Source organism: Marmota marmota, unplaced genomic scaffold (assembly GCF_001458135.2).
Source record: "Marmota marmota marmota unplaced genomic scaffold, marMar, whole genome shotgun sequence".
In the NCBI taxonomy this organism is placed as follows: domain Eukaryota; kingdom Metazoa; phylum Chordata; class Mammalia; order Rodentia; family Sciuridae; genus Marmota; species Marmota marmota.
The window spans coordinates 47,368,798-47,391,420 of NW_026000005.1; the positions used below are offsets into that span (position 1 = coordinate 47,368,798).

Sequence of the window (22,623 nt, forward strand, 5' to 3'; positions counted from 1 at the left end):
TCTCTCCTCTCTCTCTCCTCCTCTCCCTCCTCCTCCTCTCTCCTCCTCTCTCTCTCCTCTCTCTCTCCTCTCTCTCTCCTCTCTCTCCTCTCTCTCTCCCTCTCTCTCTCCCTCTCTCCCTCTCTCCCCTCTCCCCCTCCCCTCTCTCCCTCCCTAACCCTTTTTAAATTTAAATTTTTTTTTGGCACTGGGGATTGAAACCAAGGGTGCTATGCCACTGAGCTACATCCCTAGCTCTGTTTATTTTTTGAGAAGGTCTCATTAAGTTGCTTAGGGCCTCGATAAGTTGCTGAGGCTGGCCTTGAATTTGTGATCCTCCTGTCTCAGCCTCCTGAGTTGCTGGGATTAGTTATGCACCACTGTTCTTGACTGCTATTGTTTCTTGTTGGCTCCTAACCAACTGCTGTAGTCAGGGAATTCACTGCTCTTGTTGGCCAGGCCACCTTGTGCCCCCCCAACCCCCTTGAAGTGGGGGCATGTGTCCACAGCTGGAGTTCTCCCAGACCCTGCCCACCTGTTCTCCCCTCCCTGCCTTACCTTCAAGCGCCACAGCTCTGCCACAGCTCTAAGTAATCCCAGACTCCCCTATTCATCCGTGAACCCCAGGATCCCCCCAGCTGGCTCGTTGTCTTTCTCTCAGGGGGCTCCTGCCTGATGTGTGTACCTGAGCAACCACTGAGTCTCCTCCCTCTCCTCCTGCCACCCCATCGGGTCTCCGCATTCTGGATGAGTTTGCTGCCTGGACATTTCCGGTGCATCTGGTTGTAGCCCTCATTCCCCTCATAGAGGCCATGTGGCCGTGACCACAGTTGATGGACAAGTCCTGGTCTTCTGAAGTGCCTGCAGTGCCTGTGGTGGCTAGGTCATGCCAGTCCCCTGTGTGCCCCACCCCCCCCCGCCCACGCCAGGGCAAGCTCCAGGCTCCGCCCCCCCTCACATACCAGGGAAAGCTGCTATGGAGCTTGATACTGGGTGGCTTGCAGGCCGGGCCGGATCACCTGTCCTGTAGCTGGCCCTCTGTTGCTAATGACTTCTGTGGTCCCAGCTTTGCCTGTGGCCCAGCCAGGATACTTACTGAGCCCCAGGGTTTCCTCTTCCTCTGCCTACTGTCTTTTAAAAGAGCTTTTAAAGAAAAAATTAGAAACAGTGTGCAGGCTTGGTGGCTCCCTTTTCCCAGGTTTCCCCTATGTGGATGTGCCACAGCCCCCCCAAGGCTCTCTGGCACCGACCACACTGATATATCTGCAGCTGCCTTGACCACTGGCTGCTGGCCAGGCAAGGAAAACCCTGCCCAGGCTTCTGGGTCCCTCTGCAGCCTGCACTTCCCCTGAGGCCAGTGGCACTCATGCCAAGGCCTTCCCTGCTCAGGCTGTGTGGTGGTGTCCAACCAGCCAGCTGGTCCCTACAGTGCCTCTGCCCGAGACCTGAGCATGTTCTCTCCTTCATTTCCCTTTGGTTTCTGTGCCAAAAAAAAAAAAAAGTTAAAGAACACACAACACAGCCGGGTGTGGTGGTGCTCACCTGTAATCCCAGCCATTTGGGAGATTGAGGCAAGAGGATCATGAGTTTAAAGCCAGCCTCAGCAAAAGCGAGGCCTTAAGCAACTCAGTGAGACCCTGTCTCTAAATAAAACACTAAATAAGGCTGGGGATGTGGCTCAGTGGTCAGGTGCTCCTGAGTTCAACCCTGGTACCAAGAAAGAAAGAAAGGAAGGAAGGAAGGAAGGAAAACATACAACATACCAACTTGTCACACTGTGAGTTTCTTTCTGAATTTTACTCATGGCAAATCAGTCCCAGGTGACTGTGAGGACCAGGGTTTGGGGGCCAGGCTTCCCAGGTTCACACTCTGGTCCCACCCCTTGCTCCCTGGAGCACGAGGTTAAAAGCTTTCTTGCTTCAGATACCCCTTCTGTTAAGTGGGAATAGAATAGGACCACCTCTCCTTGGGGATTCAGTAAATTAACTTGCATGAAGCAGTTGGCTCAGTGCTTGGCTTACGTCGGAGGCCCAGTCAGTTTTAGTCACTGATTTTCAGAACGTCACATAGCTATAATTGTGTGTGTGTGTGTGTGTGTGTGTGTGTGTGTGTGGTACTGGGGATGGGACCCAGGGGTGTGCTGCCACTGAGCTACATCCCTGGCCCTTTTGTAGGTTTTTGTTTTGTGAGGAGTATCTCGCTAATTGCTGAGGCTGGCCTTGCACACTCTGATCCTTCTGATCTTGATCCTTCTGCCTTGGCCTCCTGAGTTACTGGGCTGGTGTGCGTCCAGAGCTGTAATTTGGGGAAGTTTTGTGTTGTCCTTTTTTTAATAACTTACTTTGCCAGTCTCATTTTTCCTTTGAAGGTGATTGAACTTCTGCTTGAGCTGTGGAGTGGTGGCCTGGTCACTCGGGGGGTTACCTGTTCCTTTCAGAGTCCTTTGAAGGGACCACTAGTTCCAGTGCTAAGTCAGCACGTGTGTTTTCTGGTGCTTTTGAACAGAGTGCCGCATGCCGGGAGCTTAACACAGCAGAGGCCGTTCTCTTGGTTCTGGCAGCTAACAGTCTTCAACCAAGGCCTGGGTGGGTCCTGCGCACTCCGGAGGCTCTGGTCCTTCCTTGCCTCCCTCCTCGCCTCTGGGGGCTGCTGGCAGTGCTTGGCATGCCCTGGTTTACAGAGGCAGCACTTCAGTCTCTGCCCCTGTTGTCACCTGGTGCTTTCTCCCTATCTTCGTCTCTGTCTTCACTTAGCCTTTCTTATAAGGACACCAGTTGCCGGAGTCAGGGCCCATCCTGGTCCAGCGTAACTTCGTCTTGATCACACTTACATCTGCAAAGATTCTGTTTCCAGAGATGGTCACATTGTGAAGTTGTGGGTAGACATGAATTCTGGGGGGACGCTCTTCAACCCAGCACAGCAAATGAGCAGAGCTGCCCAGTCCTGGTGGCAATGTCTCTGGAGATGGGAAGACCTTCCCAGGAGGACCTTGATTTAGGAAGTTCAGAATCTCAGACTTCTCCAAAGCCAGCATGAGCCTCCCTGTCCCCCATCCCCCACCCCATGGAGAACCAGCCTTCCCAACCCTGATTCAGATGGACTTGCTGCCCAGCTACAAGACAAACCCAGTGGAACTGAGTCCCAGCCCTGCAGGGCGCACACTTAGTTTCAGCAAGAATTTCACTTTTCAGCAGTTTCTAGATTCACATTCTGATGTTGCCTAGTACATGGGGCCCTTGGAGTGTGTAACCTGATGAGACCACTACACAAAGCACACCGTTCTTTTTGTTGGAAAGGGGGGCTGGATTGTCATGCACACATGGCAGAACATGCTTTGGTCTTTTAAATTGGATTTTCTTAATTTAACGAATGTGGCTTGCAGATTTCTTACATTTTCTAGGCTTCCAAACAAAAATGGCTGGGGTTGTGGCTCAGTGGTAGAGCGCTTGCCTAGCACGTGTGAGGCACTGGGTTCAATCCTTAGCATCACACAAAAATAAAGAAATTTATGAAAAAACAAAATAGATCCTTCCCAGCCTGGGGACTTGTTGGGATCTTAGCGTGGCTGTGGCTTATCTTTGTGTCCCTAGGACCTGACACAAATGAGCCTGCTCCTAAACAGTATGTTGTAGAAGAAAGAACCTTCTAATGAGTGTGGGAAGCCAGGGGCATCATCAGCCTGGCCAGAGAAGGTTTCCTCTCCATTTCCAAGTGTGTCACTGGATACCAGGGCTGGGAGAAGAGAATAGTGGCCTGATTTTAAAAGAAACTGACTCTGCAGAGCGTGTTGAAGGCTGAAATTCGAGCTGAGCTGGCCGGGCAGTCAAGGCTAGACAGGAAACTTTAATTACCCTGGAATGATCCAGAGGCCCCTTTCATGGGGAGGTAATGAGGACAGTCACTTAAAGGCAGGACCCAAACGTAGCACCTTGGAGTGCAGCTCTGGTGTTTCTGCAGCACGCAGCAAGCTTGTCTATTCCCCAAAGACAGGGTGGGGAGAAGAGCGTTCTGCCTGGGAAGGTTGTCTTTTTATTAAAAATCTGAGATGGTGATGTCATGGACACCCTGCCAACGCCACTGTCCCATAGCACTGGAGGCCAGAGGGTGGGTTCTTCATTCCTCACCCCCGCCCCGTTTCTTCTTATCCTCTTTGGTCTTGTCTAAGAGGGAGGAAGGAAGAAAGGGGCATAGACCGCTGGGGCATTTTTGGTTCCAGGAATTGAACCCTGGGCCTCGCACATGCTAAGCACGGGCTCTACTCCTGGGCTACATCCCACGCCTCCAAAAGCGGTGGACGTTGGAAAACTGGGGATTTGCTCTCTAGGGAGCTTTTCCAGGGAGGCAGAGGGAGGCGCCTGCATGTTGAGACCCTGATCTTCTGAGGGAATTGGCTTTAAAGATGGGAAGGTGGGGGCTGGGGGGTAGAGCTCGTGCCGAGGATCGTGCAGCCTGGGCCCCGAACATCCCAGCACCGAAGGGAAAAAAAAGAAAAGTAGAAGGTGGACGGAAATAAATGGAAGGTAAATGCTTTTCTTCTCCTTGGAGATAGGCAAGGACTTTGACTCTTCCTGATGGTAGCCTCCGTCGCCAGTGATTCACCTTGGATTTGAACTTCTCTCTCTGTACATTTGATTATTTTGAATTGAGGCAGTCAAGGTTAGACAGGAAACTTTAATTTCCCTGGACTGATCCAGAGGTCCTTTTGGATCCAGAGCTGGTCTGAATTTCTGAGGGTGCAGCCCCAGGTTGGTCCTCTGTTTAGGGACATGGTCCCTGGCAGGAGGACCCCGCCTTGGTTTAAGCACTAGGTGCTTTCATCTTCCTGCACCTGTGAATAATGAGCTACAGGCAGAGGCGCCCTGGGCTGCTGGCCTTCTCCTCCTTAGGAGTTTCCCTTGCCCCCCACCTTACTCCCCACCTTGCTCTCAGTCAAGGCTCCTCAATATCACATTTTATGAGAATTTAAGTGACAAGACTTTAAAATGGAGTGATTGAAAGCAGTTAGTTAAGTTTTTGTTTGGGTTTTTTTTTGCAGTGCTGGGGACCAAATAGAGCCCCATGCAGGCTAGACAAGTGCTCTGCCATTGAGCTGCACCCTAGCCCAGTGGGCTGGAGCTAGCCTGACTGTAGACCCTGTGAAGATTCTGGATGTGGGCTGGACACGGGCAGTATGACCTCAGGCAGCAGCATTCAAGGCCAAGGGTCGTGGTCATTCTGAACAGAGCGAGGGAACAGTGGCTACCAGCACTGAGAGTGGATTCAGGCCCCGAGAAGAGGCGGAAGCAAAGACCTTGGGGATGAACCTTCTGAGCCAAGATGGGGGCTGAGACCTGACCCATGGTGGCAGCTGGCTTGGCCTTAGGTGGCAGCAGGTGGCAGTGAGGACTCAGGGAAAGGAAGCTATAGCTGTAGGGAAGAGCAAGCTCTCCTAGGCCTAGAGTTGTTGAGAAATGGGGAGAACTATCTTTCAAGGCTGTGAGCCTTTTTTGTTTGTTTATTTATTTGTTACCTGGGATTGAGCCCAGGGGCACTTGACTCCTGAGCCACGTCCCCAGCCGTTTTACTTATTTATTTATTTATTTGTGACAGGGCCTTGCTCAGTTGGGGAGGCCAACCTTGAACTTGCCATCCTCCCTCAGCCTCCTGGGTTGCTGGGATTACAGCTGTGTGCCACCACACTAGGCCCCTTTCTCTTGAGTGTCATTGGAGGGGACTGGCCTGGCTCCTGGCATGAGGTTTGTAGTTCGAGGAGTTGAAGGCACACGGGAGGCTGGGGGCGGGGCTCAGAGGCCTTCAAGTTTCCTTGTAGGCCATGAGTGAGCCAACCTGTTCTGTCAAAGCCAGATAGGAGGTCTTCTTGGGTTCATGGGTCCTGGGAGTCCTGTGGTCACTCTTGACTCTGCCATTGCAATGTGAGAGCAGCCGCTTGGACAGTGTGAAATGACTTGGTGTGGTGGGTTACAGCCATGCAGCCTGTGGGCTGTGGTTGGCTGGCCCCGTCTAGGCAGTAATTCCAGAATCTTCTGAATGCTGAATCTCATGGATCTGCGGGAGGCTTCACTCTTCCCCTGCCTCACCTCTTGGCCCTTATCCCCACCCATGGCTGGGATTTCACTCACTGGGACAGGCCTTAGGTCCCAAAGGGAAACAGCCCCTCAGTTGGGTGTGCAAGATGGTGAGGTCGTAATCCTGGGACCCCAGAGCTGCCTCTGGGAGATTAGCACCAGAGCAGGAATGAGAATTGTGTCTGCCTCTCCTGTCCACCAAGGAAGCCGGGCAGGTGATGCCCTCGGCTGGGCTCCTGGTGTGGCTTTTGCATCCTCCGTGGGTCACCTTCCCCGAGGAATAGCCCAAGGTGTGCTTGAGTTTAAAAACTCCAGAGGAGAAGGAAAAATGAAAGCTAATTTGGAGGCATGTGGAACTTGGCCTTGGGCACTTGCCTCCTTGAGCCCCGTGATAAGAGCTGCAGTTCCTGAACTCAAGTCTTCAAACCCTCAGACATCTTGTATGGCACTCTCCACACACATCTGCTGAGACGTGGCCCCTTGACCCAGGAAAAGGTCCACTGGTTTGGAGGGTAATAGGAGATAAGAATCTTGCAGTTTAAATAAAAGTTAATTATTTTTCATCATTAAAGAATAATGAGTATAATGTTCCCTGTTTAAAATTTCCTATAAAGTAATACAGGTATTTAGAACTTAAGAGAGTGGAAGCTGATACCAACTGGCTTGGTCCATGTTCTTATGTTTTGGGGTTTTATTTGTTTGCAGTGCTGGGGATTGAACTCAGGACCTTGCACATGCGAGGCAAGTACTTTACCACTGAGCCATATCCCTGGCCCCTTTTATTTTTTCTTTTGAGACAGGATCTTACTAAGTTGTCGGAGCTGGTCTTCTTCAACTTGTTATCCTCCTGCCTCAGCCTCCCAGGTTGCTGGGTCTGGTGCATGTTCTTAAAGAATGTTGAGACTGTGATGTTCTGCCAGGTATTAACTGGGAGACCTTGGGCTCGAAGGATGGAAAACCCTGCCCTAAACTCACTCATCAATGAACAAATGTATCATCCCACCAGGTACAAGAGCACATGCCTGGAATCCCAGTTATTCCAGAGGCTGAGGCAGGAGGATCACACGTTTGAGGCCCACCGGCATGAGCAACTGAGTGAGACCCTGTCTCAAAAATTTAAAATTATCAAAAAGGATTGCGGATGTAGCTCAGTGGTAGAGTGCCCCTGGATTCCATTCTCATACTGGAAAAAAAAAAAAAAAGTAATATATTGTCCCATGTAATAGGGAGTCCAAAGGACAAGGGTGGCCTTGGGTGCAATGGGTTGCTGCTGTCATCAAGGACTCCTCTGCATTCCACAGGCCTCTGTGTTGGTGTCATTCCTGGGCTACTGGCAAAATAGTGAGGTTCCCCATCTCGCACCGTCACCATAAGGAAGTCTGAGGAGGTGTCTCCAGAGGCGGAGGAGACCTCTACTTGGATCTCCCAGGCTCTTGACAGGTTGCAGGAAGAATTTAGGGATGTGTCAGGCGTTAGCAGAGAGAGGAGGAGCTTTTCCAGAAAGGGGAGCGTGAGGGCGAGCACTGGAGAGAGGGGCAGTCAGGCTGGGGGCTGGGTTGTCATTCGGCACAGAATTAGGTAGAAAATGTATGATCCCAGTGGGCTGCATTTCCTCTGGAGTGGGAAACACTGAGCATGGCGGCGCCTGCCCACTAGGGGTCTGGTCTGGCACGGATGCGAGCTTCTCTCAAAGTCTCTGGCAGTCAGGTGGTCCATCCGGCGAGGGTCAGCTGCACCAGGTTAACGGTCTCTTTCCTTGGGTGCCTTTGTCAGGCTCACGTGTTGTGCCTGATGGAAAGTTCCATATTCCCAAGGGGACATTTTTTCCTTTAGAGACTCAGTTTTATCTCAATATTCCGAGTTTCTGTCTCAATACCTAGCAGAGGCAAAATCTAGAAACAGAAAAGACTTTGGGTTCTTTTAAACTTCAGGGGGAATCTTCCACAGATGTGTCCCCAAACTAGCCTCTGTCGTGCTGTTGGCCAGCACCCAGTTGCAGTCCAGTGACTGCCCAGGGAAGGTGACATCACTGGTTTTGCATGAGCTGGGGTTAGGCCTCCTTCCCTGTGGCCTACACTGGGGGTTCTGTTAGTGAGAAAGATCGGGGGTGGGCGACAGAGTCCCTCTTGGGCCTTTGTACTGTGCCTGCCTCTCATGTCTGGCTGAGTTTGGTACACAAGGGGCTTTTTGATGGCAGGTGGGGATTCCAGAGATGGGAGGAGCAGCCCATCACTGGGGGCTCCTGCAGGCCTTTCCTCTGGGACGCTCCTGTCATGGTAATGGACGTCCATCCCCTGTGCTGTGCTCTTGCCTGGGGCTGGGTGGGACCCCTGTCAGTTGTTCCCCAGGCCATCCTTCATTACACCCCCGACTTTAGCCTTATGCTGCCTTCCACTCTGAATTGTGGGCGTTGTGGGCCACCCACCCTGCCTCTCTGGAGAGCCCAGCCGGTTCTCCGTGTCTGCTCCTGCCTTCTGCCTGTGAAGAGTGTGTGCTGACACCCCCGCTTTCTTTCTAGCACCCCCTAAACCTCCTGTGTTCCCTTCGTTATCATGGGCACCATGCCCTGACTTTCCTCCCCCTCAGAAGGTGCTCCAGGTGGAGAGGGGGGGAGTGCCTGCGGCCAGCCTGCCATTTGGGGCTGGGAGTCACCTTGTTCCTTTAGTGGTGGCCTGGAATTCTATTGTTAAGGGCCTTCTCTCAGCATGGAGGTCTTTGTAAAAGCCCAGGGTGCACGTGTGTGTGTGTGTGTGTGTGTGTGTGTGTCTGGTTTGTCTTTTGCTTTTGAGACTGAGGATGGGACCCAGGGCCTCCCGGGTGCTAGGCAGGTGCGCTCCCCTGAGCCAGGCCGGGGCCTTGTGTTACTCTCCTTTGTTGCTGACTTAAGGTTGGTCTTGGAGATGAGACCTGGTTGCCGGTGATAGCAGCAGCTGCCTCAAGGCCCGTTCCTGGTTGTAGACCAGGGAGAGGCTGGGGCCGGCATGGCTGGGTGGAGTCTCAGGGGCTCCCTCCACTGTGCTGGGGTCCGACTCCAAAGTAGTGACCCTCACCGCTGGCCTCCCCACCCTCGGCGGCCTCGCCTTGCAGACACTCGCGCAGCCCACGGTCAGCTTGGAGCAGGCTTGCAGGAAGGAGGAGGATTCTGTTCAGGATCTACAGGCTGCCTGTGCCCAGGGCTGGCCCTTCTGCCCTTTCCTGGTGGTGAAGCAACCCAGGAACCCTCCACCTCAGGGCTGCAGCTTGTCCCCAAGCTGGAGTTAGACGTCCCCACCCCCAGCACTGCTACCGAACTGGGTTTTGGGCAGCTCTTACCACATATCTTTCTGCTGACAGTCCCGGCTCTTGGCCCCGTGGGGACTTGTGAGCTCTGTCAGGGCCTTGGATCAGCCATGCTGGCCTTGGATCCCGCCCAGCGTGGCCTTGGCGGTGACAGTCTCTGCCCCTCCCTGCATGCCTCATGCCCCCTCCCACAGAACAGCTGAGGATGTTGAGCTCTGGGCTCTCTGGCACAGCCCAGCAGCTGCCGGTGCACTTACTGTGTGCTGGCCCCACTCCTGCCATGTGCACACAGTAACCCATCTCTTCCTCACAACCCTCTGAGGTGGGTGCTGTCGGTACCCCCACTCTGAGGCACAGACAAGCTAGGGGACTGGCCCAGTGCCATGCATCTTTCAAGTGGTGGAGCTGGTATTCGGATCCAGGCTACCTGCACTCTAGTCCTCTGCATCACGAGCCTCCCTCACATTCCCATCCCCAGCTAGAGGAGAGCTGGTGCTGCCTCTGCAGGTGGCCTGCAAGCCCCACTAGACCACCCACCTCATACTTGGCCTTCTCCTCTCCATCGTAAATGTAGTAGCCAGAGGGCCTTGTTACAACCCAGGCCCCGTTACTGTGTTTCCCTCTTCAGCAGCCCTGTGAGTTGGAGGTAACATACAACATTCAGTGGCTCCCTATTGCCCATGAAACGGTATCAGGTTCCTCATGCTGCCCCTTAGGGCTCACCCCAGCTGGCTGTTGAATTCTTCTTTCTCACTAGTTCCCCCAGCCTGTCTCCACTCTCAACTGGGCTAATTCCCTCAGAGCTTCTCCAGTTGATTATATTTCAGCCTATCAGTTATTATTGATTCTTGTGGAGCTCCCGACATCCTCCAGAGTTTTCCCTGGGAAAGCAGAAACAAGCTAACCTTTCTGCAGATCCACCCCACCCCAGGCCCCACCCCACCCAGCGTCCACTCAGCGCCATGCACAGATGGGAGCCTTGACCTCTGTAGAGGTTTCTGTGCTCTGCTGGCTGCAGCTGCCGGGGACCCTAATCACCACCAGGGAAGCGGGCGAGCCCACACCTCCACTTGGGCACACGCCTGTTAAGTGAGATGTGGAAAAAGGAAAGTGACCACCTTCTCAGGTTGCCCCCAAGATCAAGTGACCACTCACTCAGGTGTACAGTCAGGGCTTTAATTAGGTCACTAGTTCAGGCCCCACGTGAGGGCTGCTGGGTTCAAGGTGGTGCCAGCCTGGAGGAAGCAGGGTCCTGCTGGCAGGGAAGGGTGGGTGCAGTGGGGGCCTCTGAGGGCGGGTGGGGCAGCTTTTCCCTTCCTACCTGGAGCAGCGGGGCCCCAACATGGAGTTGGGCTGGCAGGGCAGGGCCTCCGCCTCTGGGGATGCTCTCTACCCCAGCTTCTCTGACTTCCTGGGCTTGGAAGTCAAAGGGGGGCCTGGGCTGGGGCCTGGCACTAAGGAGTGCCTGTGGAAACCCTGTGTTATGGCGGTCCCAGGACTAGTTCCCAGGAGCCTCCAGCTGCGTTTCCCCAGCTGGACCCCCAGGGGAAGTATGTGGAGCTCAGGGTGGACTTCCCTCTGCTGCACCGCAGCCAGCCCTGGTGGAGAACCCTCTGTGCCTGTCCCACCCCACCTTTAGGGATGGCTCTGCAGGCACCCTGCCGGGAGCTTATTTGCCTTTGATGTTGGCAACAATTGGACAAAGGAGGAATCAAATGCCAGAGAGCTCCAGTACCTCACCCAGAGCCACCACACTGGCATGTGAGGGTGCTGGGACTTTGGACAGGGAACGTGACCCCAGGAGCGCACACCTGCCTGCTGCTTCACCTTCCTGGAAGGAGCGGGGACTTCTCAGCCACCCGATACCTTTGCACTGCCGGATCAGGCTGTCTGAGGCCAACCCCTCCCTGACCATCACTGGGGGGTTCTGGCGTCTGTGTGAAGCACTTTGGGGTATTGGTCGGCATGTTTCTTTGGGGTGGTCATGGGCCGCTTTGCTTTGTTTCCATCCTGGGTGGCTGGTGTCATTGGGCAGTCTGTTTGCAGTCGAACCCTCTGTACCCAGGGCTGCCAGTGACCAGTTGGAGCACAAGGCTGGGGAGGCGGGTGTGGTCAATGACCATCCTGTGTGGTCACCCACCACCCTGAATCCATGTGACAGCCCTGGTAGGAGGGCACTCCCAGGCATGCTTTTGGGACAGGTGGATGTGGAAGAAGGGTAGTGCTGCCCCTGCTGCCTTGCAGGGTGCTGAGCTCACGGGGGTCCTTGGAGTAGAGGGCTCTGTCCTGCCCTCGCTGTTCTTTATGGACTTCCAGACACAACATACGGAAGCACAGGGTGTGGTGGCTGATTGGAGGGTGGTGTCCCAAACTTTACGGGTCCCCTGCAGCCTGCCAAAATGTTGGCCTTTTACCAGAAAAGGAGAGGAATTTACCGGAAGGGAGCCCTGAAGCCCTGGCTTCATAGCAGCAGATACAGCCAAGTTCAGCCCTGTGCCCATGCCATCCTCATGCCACCCCACACCCTCCCCGCCCCCTCCAGCCCCTGTGCGTTCCCCCTCCCATCCGGGCCCTGCTGTGGTCCACTCGCCCCTGCCCCCAAAAGACCCAGCCTGTCTCTGAGCCAGGAGGTCTTTCAGAGGCCGTCGCCTGGAGCAGCCTCCCTGCTTGAGGCTCTCTGGAGGTGCCTGAGGAAGACAGATCTCTTCCCGGGTGCCTTGTGGACATTCCAGCACCCCAACAGGATTGGACCCGCTACAGAGGCCCCCTCCCCGGCCCTGCTGTCTCCCCCTGTTGGTTCCCACTCGCCCAGGGCCCCCTGCTCTCTGCACTCTCGCCCTGTGTTCTGTGTCCGCCTGCCTCTGGGCCTGGCTGAGCTTTTCTTCGGCTCTTGGAGGCCTAGGTAGCCAGGTGCAGAGGGAGCCAGAGAAGGAAGCAAGTGATTGGAGCACGGGAGAGTCCGGAGCTCCTGAGCCGGGAGTGGCAGTGAGCCAGTGACTGGAAATCAGACGTGTGGGGCCCAGGCTGTGGCACCTCATCCCTTAGAGCCCTGCCTTCCTCCCGCAACGTCCACTGTTCCTGCCATATCACATGGGAAGGAGGGAGAGCAGGTGAGTGACAGCCAGGGGGACTGGCAAGAAGGATGGAAGCCAGAAACAGAACTGGGCAGAGGGACCTTGGGGAATCCCTGAGGCTGCTAGATAGGCACAGTTAGGGACACCCACAGGGTGATCCCAGATGGTCCCCAAAGGGACCACCTGCTGGTAGCTATAGCCTGTGGTGCCTCCCTCTGGGCCTGAGGCCACCGGGGAGCTGTGAAGGGCTGGTTCTCTCATTCAGCAGACCTGGAGGCTCCCGGAGACTCTGAAGTTCTAACAGTTCCACGTGCCCTTGTCCCAGCTGCACTTGGAGTGGCCTCGCCTGGCTGTTTGAAAAATCACCGAGTTCCTAACAAGGCCCTTCTATGTAGAGAGAAGCAGGGGTCCTGGTGGTTGCTGGGGTGAGCCACCCCCCCAGCTCTAGGCATTTTCTGGGGCACTGCCACCCTCCTGGGAACCCCCCACCTCAGGGGTCCCTCGGGGAGTTTCTGATGGCTGAGCCTCGGGCACACAAAGGCTGCTGGCTTCTCTCTTTCCTCATTAATGGCAGGATTATTCTGGTGAGGTGAAAACCAAGAAGACCCAGGGGCTCTGCACAGGGGAAGTCAAAAGAACAAGTGATTCATGGACTCAGGAGGGGTCCGAAACTGGGTGGACACTGGACACCAGCCCTTGTCCCCTTGTCACTGTTTCCTCTGTAGCTGGCCGTGTGGGGCTGGGGCTAGGAATCTCCTGATTCACTCAGGCAAGGCTGGGGGCTTCTCCAGGTGATGGGCATGCTCAGTGAGGGGCCCACGGGTGAGGGTCTCAGCCTACTTCACCACCATACCTTCAGAGATGGCCCCTGTCCTTAAAGAGGCAGGAGGCCTGGGCAGTGGGCTCATCCCTGGAAAGGGCTGTGCTGGACCAGGGACCACAGCAAGCAGCCAGTTACTGAAGACGGTGGAGGCACTTTGGGACCATGTTCTTGCTGGAAGGCAAAAATGTGCTTTCTCCTGGTGCCTACACATAGGGGCTAGTTCATAAAACCAGCCCCTTACTCACCGTGACAGGCGCCAGCCAAGGTTAGCTCCCTCGGACTCCTTTACAGCCCAATAAGGCACTTAGGGCTGGGATCACTGTTCCCGGAAGGGTCAGGTCTCTCTCAAGGGTCCATCAGGGAAAGGTTTCCACCCGTCTGTGTCGGTGTCACCATCCTGAGTGCCAGTGGGACCAGAGTCCCTCACAGGGACTGAAACAATGGTAAACGTGGAAAGAAGTCACAGTGCAGAAGGACACCCCAGGCAACGGTGACACAGGGTCTTGGGGTTATGAATGGGTTTCCTTTACTGGTCTGGGTTGCCTTTAATAAGAAAGATCTGGGGGTTGGGTGTGGCTCAGCGATGGAGCACTTGCTTAGCATGTGCAAGGCCCTGGATTCAATCCTCAGCACCAAAAGAACCCACAAAATTACAGGGAAGAAAAAAGAGCTGAGAAGTTGGTAGAGGAGGATTAGGAGCTCACGGGGACTCCAGTGAACCTGAAAGTGTTTGAAAGATGCCAACTGTGTGTTTGGGGTGATGGTCGGGGCCATGGTATCTTGAGGATTTGAAATAAAAGAAGGGGGAATGTAGGTTTAGGCCCAGCTTTAGGGAGAAAGCAAGCCCCAGTCAGATGGAGCTTGGGCTGGGGCTAGGGTCCCCCTCCCCAGCTGACCACTTCCAGGTTACTCTGGGGCCAGGTCCCACACCCCAGGGCTGGAGAGTTCATCTGTGCTCTGGGGGTGGGGGGTGCCCTGGACCCCAGTCAGGCAAGGTATTCTAGGTGCTGTCCCCTTTCTAGAGGGTTGGATTTCCAATTGCAGGGAAGGTGATAGCATTTTCGTGGGGAGGGGAGCAACAGATGTCTTGTGTGAAGGAAACAAATTCACTTGCATTGGCCTGTTAAGAATAAAACAGATGCTATTTATTTGAAATGCCTGGCTGGGGAGACTGTTTCTCCAAATGTCTGTAAGGTGGCAACTTCAGTGCACTCTTGGTCACAAGTGAGTTGCTTTGCATGTGTAGGTAATGTGTGGCACCATGTTTCACGGTCAAAGTGAGAAGCCATGAATATCACAAACACAGCACGGTCATTTCTGCCAAAGTCTTCAGATATTAACCACATCACTGCTCACAGTGATGACAGTGATCTGTTCATGGGACATTGAATAGACCTTCCCTAGTCTCTTGAAAGTTGAGGGGTACCTAGAATAAACTCAGTTCATGACCACGCTTGCCTTCCCTGCTCTCATAGAAGCTTAAAACCCCAGGCCAGTGCTGTTCCCTTAGAGGTGGCTTTGCTACTTATTACAGTTGTCACTGTCCACTAAGTGGGACTACTGGTTACCACTTCCCAGCACTGCTGGATTTAGTGAGGTCATTTAGCCCAGTGCCTGGCCTTCAGTGAGCTCTCAATAAACAAGAAGGGCAGGTGGCTTGTATTAAAACTTTTCACAGGACTGTCCTAAAGATCAAAAGGACCAGCCTGTGAGACAAAGGTGGTCAGCTGTGAAGAGAGCAGTTGTACTTGTTGGACGTTTTGAGCCCCACTGTGTCCCGGGCTCTGCAGAGTCGGGGGGTGTTTCGAGGGAGGAGATAAAACAGTGAGAAGATGAAAGGGACGTGTTGAGTGTTTTTCCTGCCTGTCTTGCAAATCTAGGCCCTGAAGGAAGTGACTGTAGACCAGCCCTCGGAGAGGGTCACTTTGAAGAGACGGGTGCCCTTCTGAATTCAAGTCCCGGCTCCACAGGGAAGGGATGCCACTGATGTGGTCGCTTTATAGTCCTGCCAGGACTTCAATAGATGGCACTAGGCTGATGCTTCTAATAGGAACAAAAGAAGGCAGGCTTGACTGAGCACCTGGGAGTGGAGGGCGGCTGGCTCACGATTCCTTTCTTTCCTGCTCTCGGCCTTGGAGATGTCCCCTCCATGTCTCCGCACGCGCCATCCCTGTGCCAACCTCTTGCCCCCAGCAGAACCCAGCCCAGCCCTGTGTGGGCCTCAGCCTTGGCTCTTCTCCTGTCTGGGATTTGCCCACTGGGGTGGTGGGCTTCTGCTTCCAGGCTCGTGATCTCCAAAGGGGTTGGACCCAGGCTTCTCACCCAGATAGAAATTGGACTTTCTCGAAGCCGTTGCCCAGAGCTGGCTGAAGGTCCTTTCTGGCTTGTGTGCTCTTTGTCAGTCTGGAGAGTTTTGGGTTGGAGCATCCAGAGGAAAGTTTTTCCAGAACCCCAAAGGAGAGTGGGAGCACGGCTTTGCTGATGCCTCTCGGTGGCTGGAGGCGCCCCAGCCTGGCTTGGCCCCACTGCCCGCCTCTGTGTCTGTGGCAGGCAGTGCCATCTCTAGGTCAGTGAGCTGGGAGCCACTCAGTGCTCTCCCATCTGCCTGAGGACAAACCCCTGCCTTGTTCCCTGACCTTTACTTCCCGTCCCCCCTCCCAGTACGCCCCTTTCCTGCCACCTAAGCCTTTTAGCTGCTCCCTCACAGATTCCCCTCTCCTCCTTCCTTCTCTGCTGTCCAGTGTCTGCTGACACCCCTTCCTGCCTGTGCCTGGACAGACTCACGTCTTAACGGTGCCGCCCGCAAGGCTCCGGTCTCCTCTGCGAGCTTTGTTGGAACACATGCTTTGTGCTGAGCACAGGGCAGAAGACTTTCACTCAGAATCTCTGCATTCAGGGAACTTAGTGGTCATTTAACTGGGCCACCCCTTCTTTTATTTTTTGTGATGCTGGGGATGGAGCCCGGGGTCTCGTGCACCCTGGGCAAGCACTGTGCCACCTGGAGCTGCCCCTTCTGAGGTCGACTGCCCCCTCTGCAGTGGAAAATCACTACAGGCGGAGGATCTGTGGTCAGATGAGCCTGTGCTGTTTCCCTCTGGTGAATTTTGAACACATGACCACATGGAAGGCTCTGGAAAGTTCCACACCATGGAAACCTGTTTTCTTTGAGTAGGACTCCTTGTAATGGAGACTGTCCATCTCAGCCTGTTTGTGAGAGCTCTCTTGACTTTCCGGGTCCGGATCTGGTCAGCTGTTTTAAAGAAAAGATCCTCTTTGCACCTCGTGGAAATGGGTCTCATTTCCACGATCAGAGCTCCGTTCTGGCTGCCTCTGGGCCCCTGGGCAACGTCCAAAGACAGCTCTTTTTCTTCCTGGAGCTGAAGACCCCTGGTCCCTTCTTCCTCTGTCCTTGCACGGGGTCTTAGGCCTTCCCACCTTCTTGGGAGCCTCCACTGACCAGCCCCAGCTTCCCTGGAGTGTGGGGTCTGCATGGGGTGGAGCAGGGCATCAAGGGGTGGGTGGGAGTAGGTGAAATTAATGTTCAGGTGGACTTGGCCATTTCCACAGGAATCGTCTTTCTAGTGCATCTGGAATATTCTATTAGATCTATCATTCTTTTTTTTTTTTTTTTTTTTTTTAANACATCTTTGTTTGTATGTGGTGCTGAGGATCGAACCGGGGCCGCACGCATGCCAGGCGAGCGCGCTACCGCTTGAGCCACATCCCCAGCCCAGATCTATCATTCTTGTTAGTTAGTTTGTTTGGGACTTTTCCTTCTTACCATATGAGTATGTGGCCTCCAGGGGTGTGGTCACACACGCCACTGAGCTCCCTCAAGCTCTGTGCTTCTGAAGTTGGCTTGGGGTCTTAGTTTCGGGATCTTGATCTTTTTTTTTTTTAATAAGCTCTTTCATTTATTGCCACATGATTTTTTAAATTTATTTTTTAGTTATTGGTGGACACAATGTCTTTATATTTATATTTATGTGGTGCTGAGGATCGAACCCAGTGCCTTACGCATGCTAGGCAGGCGCTCTACATCTGAGCCACAATCCCAGCCCCCTTGATATTTTTTATTTTTATTTTTTTTATTTTTTTATTTTTTTAAAGAGAGAGTGAGAGAGAGTGAAAGAGAGGTAGGGAGAGAGAGAATTTTTTTTAATATTTATTTTTTTTAGTATTTGGCGGACACAACGTCTTTGTTTTGTATGTGGTGCTGAGGATCGAACCCGGGCCGCACGCATGCCAGGCGAGCGCGCTACCGCTTGAGCCACATCCCCAGCCCCCCCTTGATATTTTTTAATTGAAAAAGTTTTTTAATTGTGGTAAGATGTGTGTGTGTGTAAAGTAAAATGTACTTTTTAAAAAATTTTTTTTCTGGTGCATGGAACCCCAAGGCCTTGTGCATGCTAGACAAATGCTTAAGCCCTGAGCTACAGGACAACCCCAGCCCCCAAACTGACCACTTTTAAATATGCAGTTTAGTGACATTAAGTACATTCACCATCGTCCGGTCCCTGAACTTTTTCTTTTTCTTTCTCTTTTCCCCTCCTTCCCTCCTTCCTTCCTTTCTTTTTATGGTACTAGGGAGTGAACCTAGGGGCACATTCCCAGCCTTTTTTTTTTTTTGTTTTGGGACGGGGTTTTGCCACCTTTCTGGGTGGCTCAATCACAGAGGGTCCACCTGACCGATGGGGAATCTGCCCTGTGGGTCTCCCGCCCAGGGCCTGACCCAGGGCCTTGCTCACCTGAGCAGCAACTCCAGTTGACCATGGTTTTCTGTTGGGCCCGTTTGACCACCAGCTTTCAAAGGTGCATGAGCACATGGCCCAGCAGTTGTACTGAGATGTCTACCCAAAGAAACCAAGAGGGAGTTCCACACAAACACGTGTGTACCAGTGTTCAAAGCAGCGTTATTTGTAGAGCCAAAAAGTGGAAGTGGCCCAAGTGTCGTCACCTGATGAACGAATGGACCAAGTGTGGCGTGTGTCTGCAAGTGGAACCTTTTTTGGCAACAGAAAGGAATAAAGTCGGTGGATGAATGCTGGATAAATGAGTGAACCTTGAAAACGTTAGTAAAGGGAAAGAAGCCAGACAGGAAAACTATATATTGTGTGAGTCCATTTATGAGAAATTTCTAGGTGTCAAATCCATAGAGACAGAAATGCTAGTAATTGCTAAAGGACCAGGGAGAGAGAAGCAGGGGGAATGACTGCTAATGGCTATGGATTGTTTTTTAGGGTGATGAAAATATTCTGGAAGTAGATGGTAATGATGGTTGCACAGAGTTGTGAATATACTAAGAGCCACTGAACGGGCTGGGTGCAGTGGCCACACCTATTATCCCAGAAAATTGGGAGGCTGAGGAAGGAGGATCCCAAGTTAGAGGCTAGTCTCAGCAAGAATGCAGCTCAGTGACAGAGCATGGCCAGGTTCAATTTCCAGAAATACAAAAAAAGTACCACTGAACTGTTCAATTTATAGGAATAGATACTATAATGTGTGAATTACGTCTCAATTAAGCTGGGGTTTTGTTTGTTTGTTTGGTACCATGGATTGAACCCAGGGGCACTTAATCACTGAACCACATCCCCAGCCCTTTTTATATGTTTTATTTCAAGACAGGGTCTCACTGAGTTGCTTAGGGCCTCACTAAATTGCTGAGGCTGGCCTTAAACTGACGATCCTCCTGCCTTAGCCTCTCAAGCCACTGGGATTACAGGCATGTGCCACCTTGCCTGGCTCATTGCTTCCATTTTAAAGTACTCACAATCCATCTTTGTGTGTGTGTGTGTGTGTGTGTGTGTGTGTGTGTGTGTCTGTGTGCTGGGAATTAAACCCAGGGGCAGCTTACCACTGAGCTACATCTATAGCCATTTTTATTTTGAGACAGGGTCTGGCAAAGCTGCTGAGGCTGCCCTGGAACTTGAGATCCTCCTGCCTCAGCCTCCCCCGTTGCTGGGAATAGTCCATTCTTTGATTCTACTACTAGATCCTGGGCTGATCCATTTGTGATGTGTAGATTCTACCTGGCAGCCTGGAGGTAGCTTGCTCATTTCCAGATGTGGAACACCTGTCTTCAGGGCTGCTCAGAGGTCACCAGCATTCACTCAGGGATCTCCTCTGTGACCTTTAGCACCTTCTCAAATAATTCTTCCAACAAGGAGGCTGCACCCAGAGGGTGGGGAGGACTTGCATAAAACATGCCCAGCAGAGGAGGTGGTGAGTGCTGGGGCCAGACAAGGACAGACAGTGGGTGCTGTTGACAGCAGAGGCAGAAGTGGGAGGCCCTGGGCTCTGGGGAGCAAGAAGGCCACAGAGCAGAGCAGGGCGGGCTGGAGGGTGGGAGGAGAGGCATGAACCAGCCACAGTGGCCGGCATGGAGCACCGTGGGGACTCCTGCGCCTCCCCCTGGCTGGCCTGGCTGTGTGGGTCCTAGAAATGCCACAGCCCTCAGGGGCCAATTTCCAGAGGCCCACGGCTGCATTTCTTGGTGGGCGTCGGTGGTGGTTCTCGACAGCAGCGGGTTTGTGTTCCTGGGGGTGGGTGTATGAAGAGGTGGATAGTGAGGAAGGCTGGTTTGCTTATGATTAGTTTAGTTTGAAAATTATGGTGAGATGTGTGGAACGGATTTTCCATTTTAACCATCTGAGTGCACAGCTCAGGAGTGTTAAGTGCGTTCCCGCTGTGAGGCCAGCGTCACTGCCCACTGCCCACTGTCCGCTCTTCCTCAGCCCATGCTGAACCTCTGCCCATCATCACACAGGAGCCCCCACCTCCCCCAGCTCGGCCCCCATCCGGGTCCCTCTGTAGTGGACCCCACCGTGCGTGTCCTCTTGTGCTGGCTGACTTCATCTAGCATTATGTCCCTGAGGGTCCTCCCTATGGTGGCATGTGCCAGGGTTTCCTTTCCGTGGGTCATTCCCACCGCTTGGCTGTGGAGACCTGATTGGCTCTTTAAAGCAGGGCATTCAGACCTGAGCAGCAAGAGGCCTCTTGGTATCAAAAATATGAAGGCCCTCAAGGGAGGGGAGCCAGGGGGTCTGCAGGAAGCCCCGTGAGGCCAGATGTGTGGAGAAGGGACAGGGCTGGGCTGGGCAGAGGCGGGGGAGGCTGAGCTGAGCTGTCTGGAGATGCCTCCCCGCCCCCTCACCTCATGAGGCTGGTCCCTGGAGGGGGCTGGGGACTGGTGGGACAGCCAACGGAGGTTCTGTGAAAGGAGAGTCGATCACACAGGTGTGATCATTTAGACCTGGTGAGTGACCCCGAGGGCAAAGCCAGAAACCTAAGCCAGGACCAGGCCCAATTCACAGCCACGCAGAGTGGGAAACAGCTTCCGGAGACACAGGACAGGCAGCCCAAGGGAATGGGGGCTGTGGGAACTGGGTGTGCAGGGATGTGGGGATGGTGCCCAGGAGGAGGTTCCGTCCTGTGAGCGTAGAGGGTGCCGTGGGCACCCGTGTGCCGCTCCCCCAGCGTGAGGCGCCCATGGTGCTGATGGTCTGAACCCAGGAAAGTCAAGTCAACAAGGCACATGTTCATCCTGGGGAAACGCGTGGCCTGGAGGAGATGAGAGAGGTGACACTAATGTGTACCGCCGAGTCCACTCTTAAGTCCTAAGGTGTCTTGCTCAGAGAGGTCCCTTCTGAGGAAGGGACCTGGACACTGAGTGGGAAATACTTGAGTCGTTTTTCAGTAAGTGAGGGCTGGGGATGAGGACACCTGCCTAGCAGGTAAGAGGCCGTGGGTTCCATCCCAGCAACACGCACAAGAAGAAACAAACTCATAAATGAGGCCAAAGGAATACGTGTCTGGGAGACTAACAAGTGTCCCTTCTTCCTGACCGTGCCTTGCTGCGACCCTGCAGGTATGATGCTGGGCGCGACGGCTTCATCGACCTGATGGAACTGAAGCTGATGATGGAGAAGCTGGGGGCCCCCCAGACCCACCTGGGCCTGAAGAGCATGATCAAGGAGGTGGACGAGGACTTCGATGGCAAGCTCAGTTTCCGGGAGGTATCTGCATCCTGTTGTTCCTGGGCCCTGGGGCGGGACCCCCAGTTTACAGCCCTCTGGGGTACAAACGGGTCTGCCTCTTGAGAGTGCTGTTTGGAAATTTAACCTGCAATGCTGCTTTTAAAACTATGCTCAAGGGGCGGGTGTTGCTCAGTGGTAGAACCTGGGCTTAGAATGTCTGAGCCCTGGGTTCCCTCCCCAGCACCCGCCTCCTCCGCTTTAGGGAGGTGTTGAGCCGACGTGCTGGTCTGGGAAAAAGCTCAGGAAACAGACGGAAAATCACCTCACTTGCGTAAAGTGGTAAGAAATCTAGAAGGATGTTTCACCAAAATATCCGTAGTGGATATTTATAGGCACAAAGTTTTGGTGTGTTTTTATTAAATGAGGAATAGAGTGATCATTTCCCACCCTAGACAGACAGGAGCTGTATACTCTGTACTGTGGGCACTGTGCTTGGTCTTCCTCTGTCTCCTGACATGCAGCTAAACCCTCGAAATCTCCATGCTAATGAGATGGCAGCAGGCCACCCCTAGGTAGATTCAGGATGGGGCTGGTCACAGGCAGGACCAAGAGCAACCTCTTGGGAAAGCAGACCATCTGAAGGTTAAATGATCACCAGCGGCCAGTGATTGAATCCGTCGTGTCTATGTACAGAATTTCCATGAGACTGAAAAGGCCTGAGGGGAAACTCCTGAGGGGCGGTGAGGTGCCAGAGGCCTGTCCCTGGGACTGCATCTGAAGGTGAAAGGGGCAGTCTTGGGGACTGAGCCCTTGACTGTGGGCTCTGATGCCTTCGCGGGCAGATAGTGTTGGAACTGAATCAGATTCGAGGTCGCCCAGCTGGTGTCTGCTGGCGGCTCTGCCCCTAGAGAATCGCTTGCTTGCTGGTGCAGGGAGACCCCGCATACCTGGGGTCAGAAGTGTTGTGTGAGGGAGAGGAGGAAAGCCACGCTGGTTCTGTACCCGTGTCATTAAAGTACATCACAGAAAGCGTGAGTTGGCATAACCCTCGAGATGGCCTCAGCCAGCTTTCTCATGTCAGGTGGAAATAAGGCCCAGCCCGCGGTCAGGCCCCTGCGCAGGGCTGAGTGGGGCTGCCCAGCCTGCCCTTGGCACCCATGGCTGATCTTCACAGCCCCGTGGGGTATCACTCAAGCCCCCTTCTGGGCATAGGCTCTCTCTACCCGGGTTCCTCTGGGGTATAGAGGTAGAAGTGTCTTGGTGAAGCTTGAGGAGACTCTGGGGAAAGAGCCTCTGCTTTGGTCCCCAAAATGGTGACCTCTGGAACAACACGTCAGGGGCATGCTTAGGGTCTGTGCAGTCAGCAGCTGAACTAAGACCCAACTTGCAGGTCCTGTTTTGCTCAGAGGCTGCCCCCATCTGCTCCT

The 22,623-nt window shown here is 53.7% G+C and overlaps 1 protein-coding gene across 1 annotated transcript in view; it reads left to right on the top strand.

The window, feature by feature from the left end:
* The window catches only part of Efhd1 (EF-hand domain family member D1), a 39,782-nt gene that overhangs the window by 2,173 nt on the left and 14,986 nt on the right, over positions 1-22,623 (top strand). The window contains 1 exon segment of the mRNA XM_015481563.2: positions 21,088-21,235. Within this exon segment, the coding sequence (XP_015337049.1) occupies positions 21,088-21,235 (148 nt within the window).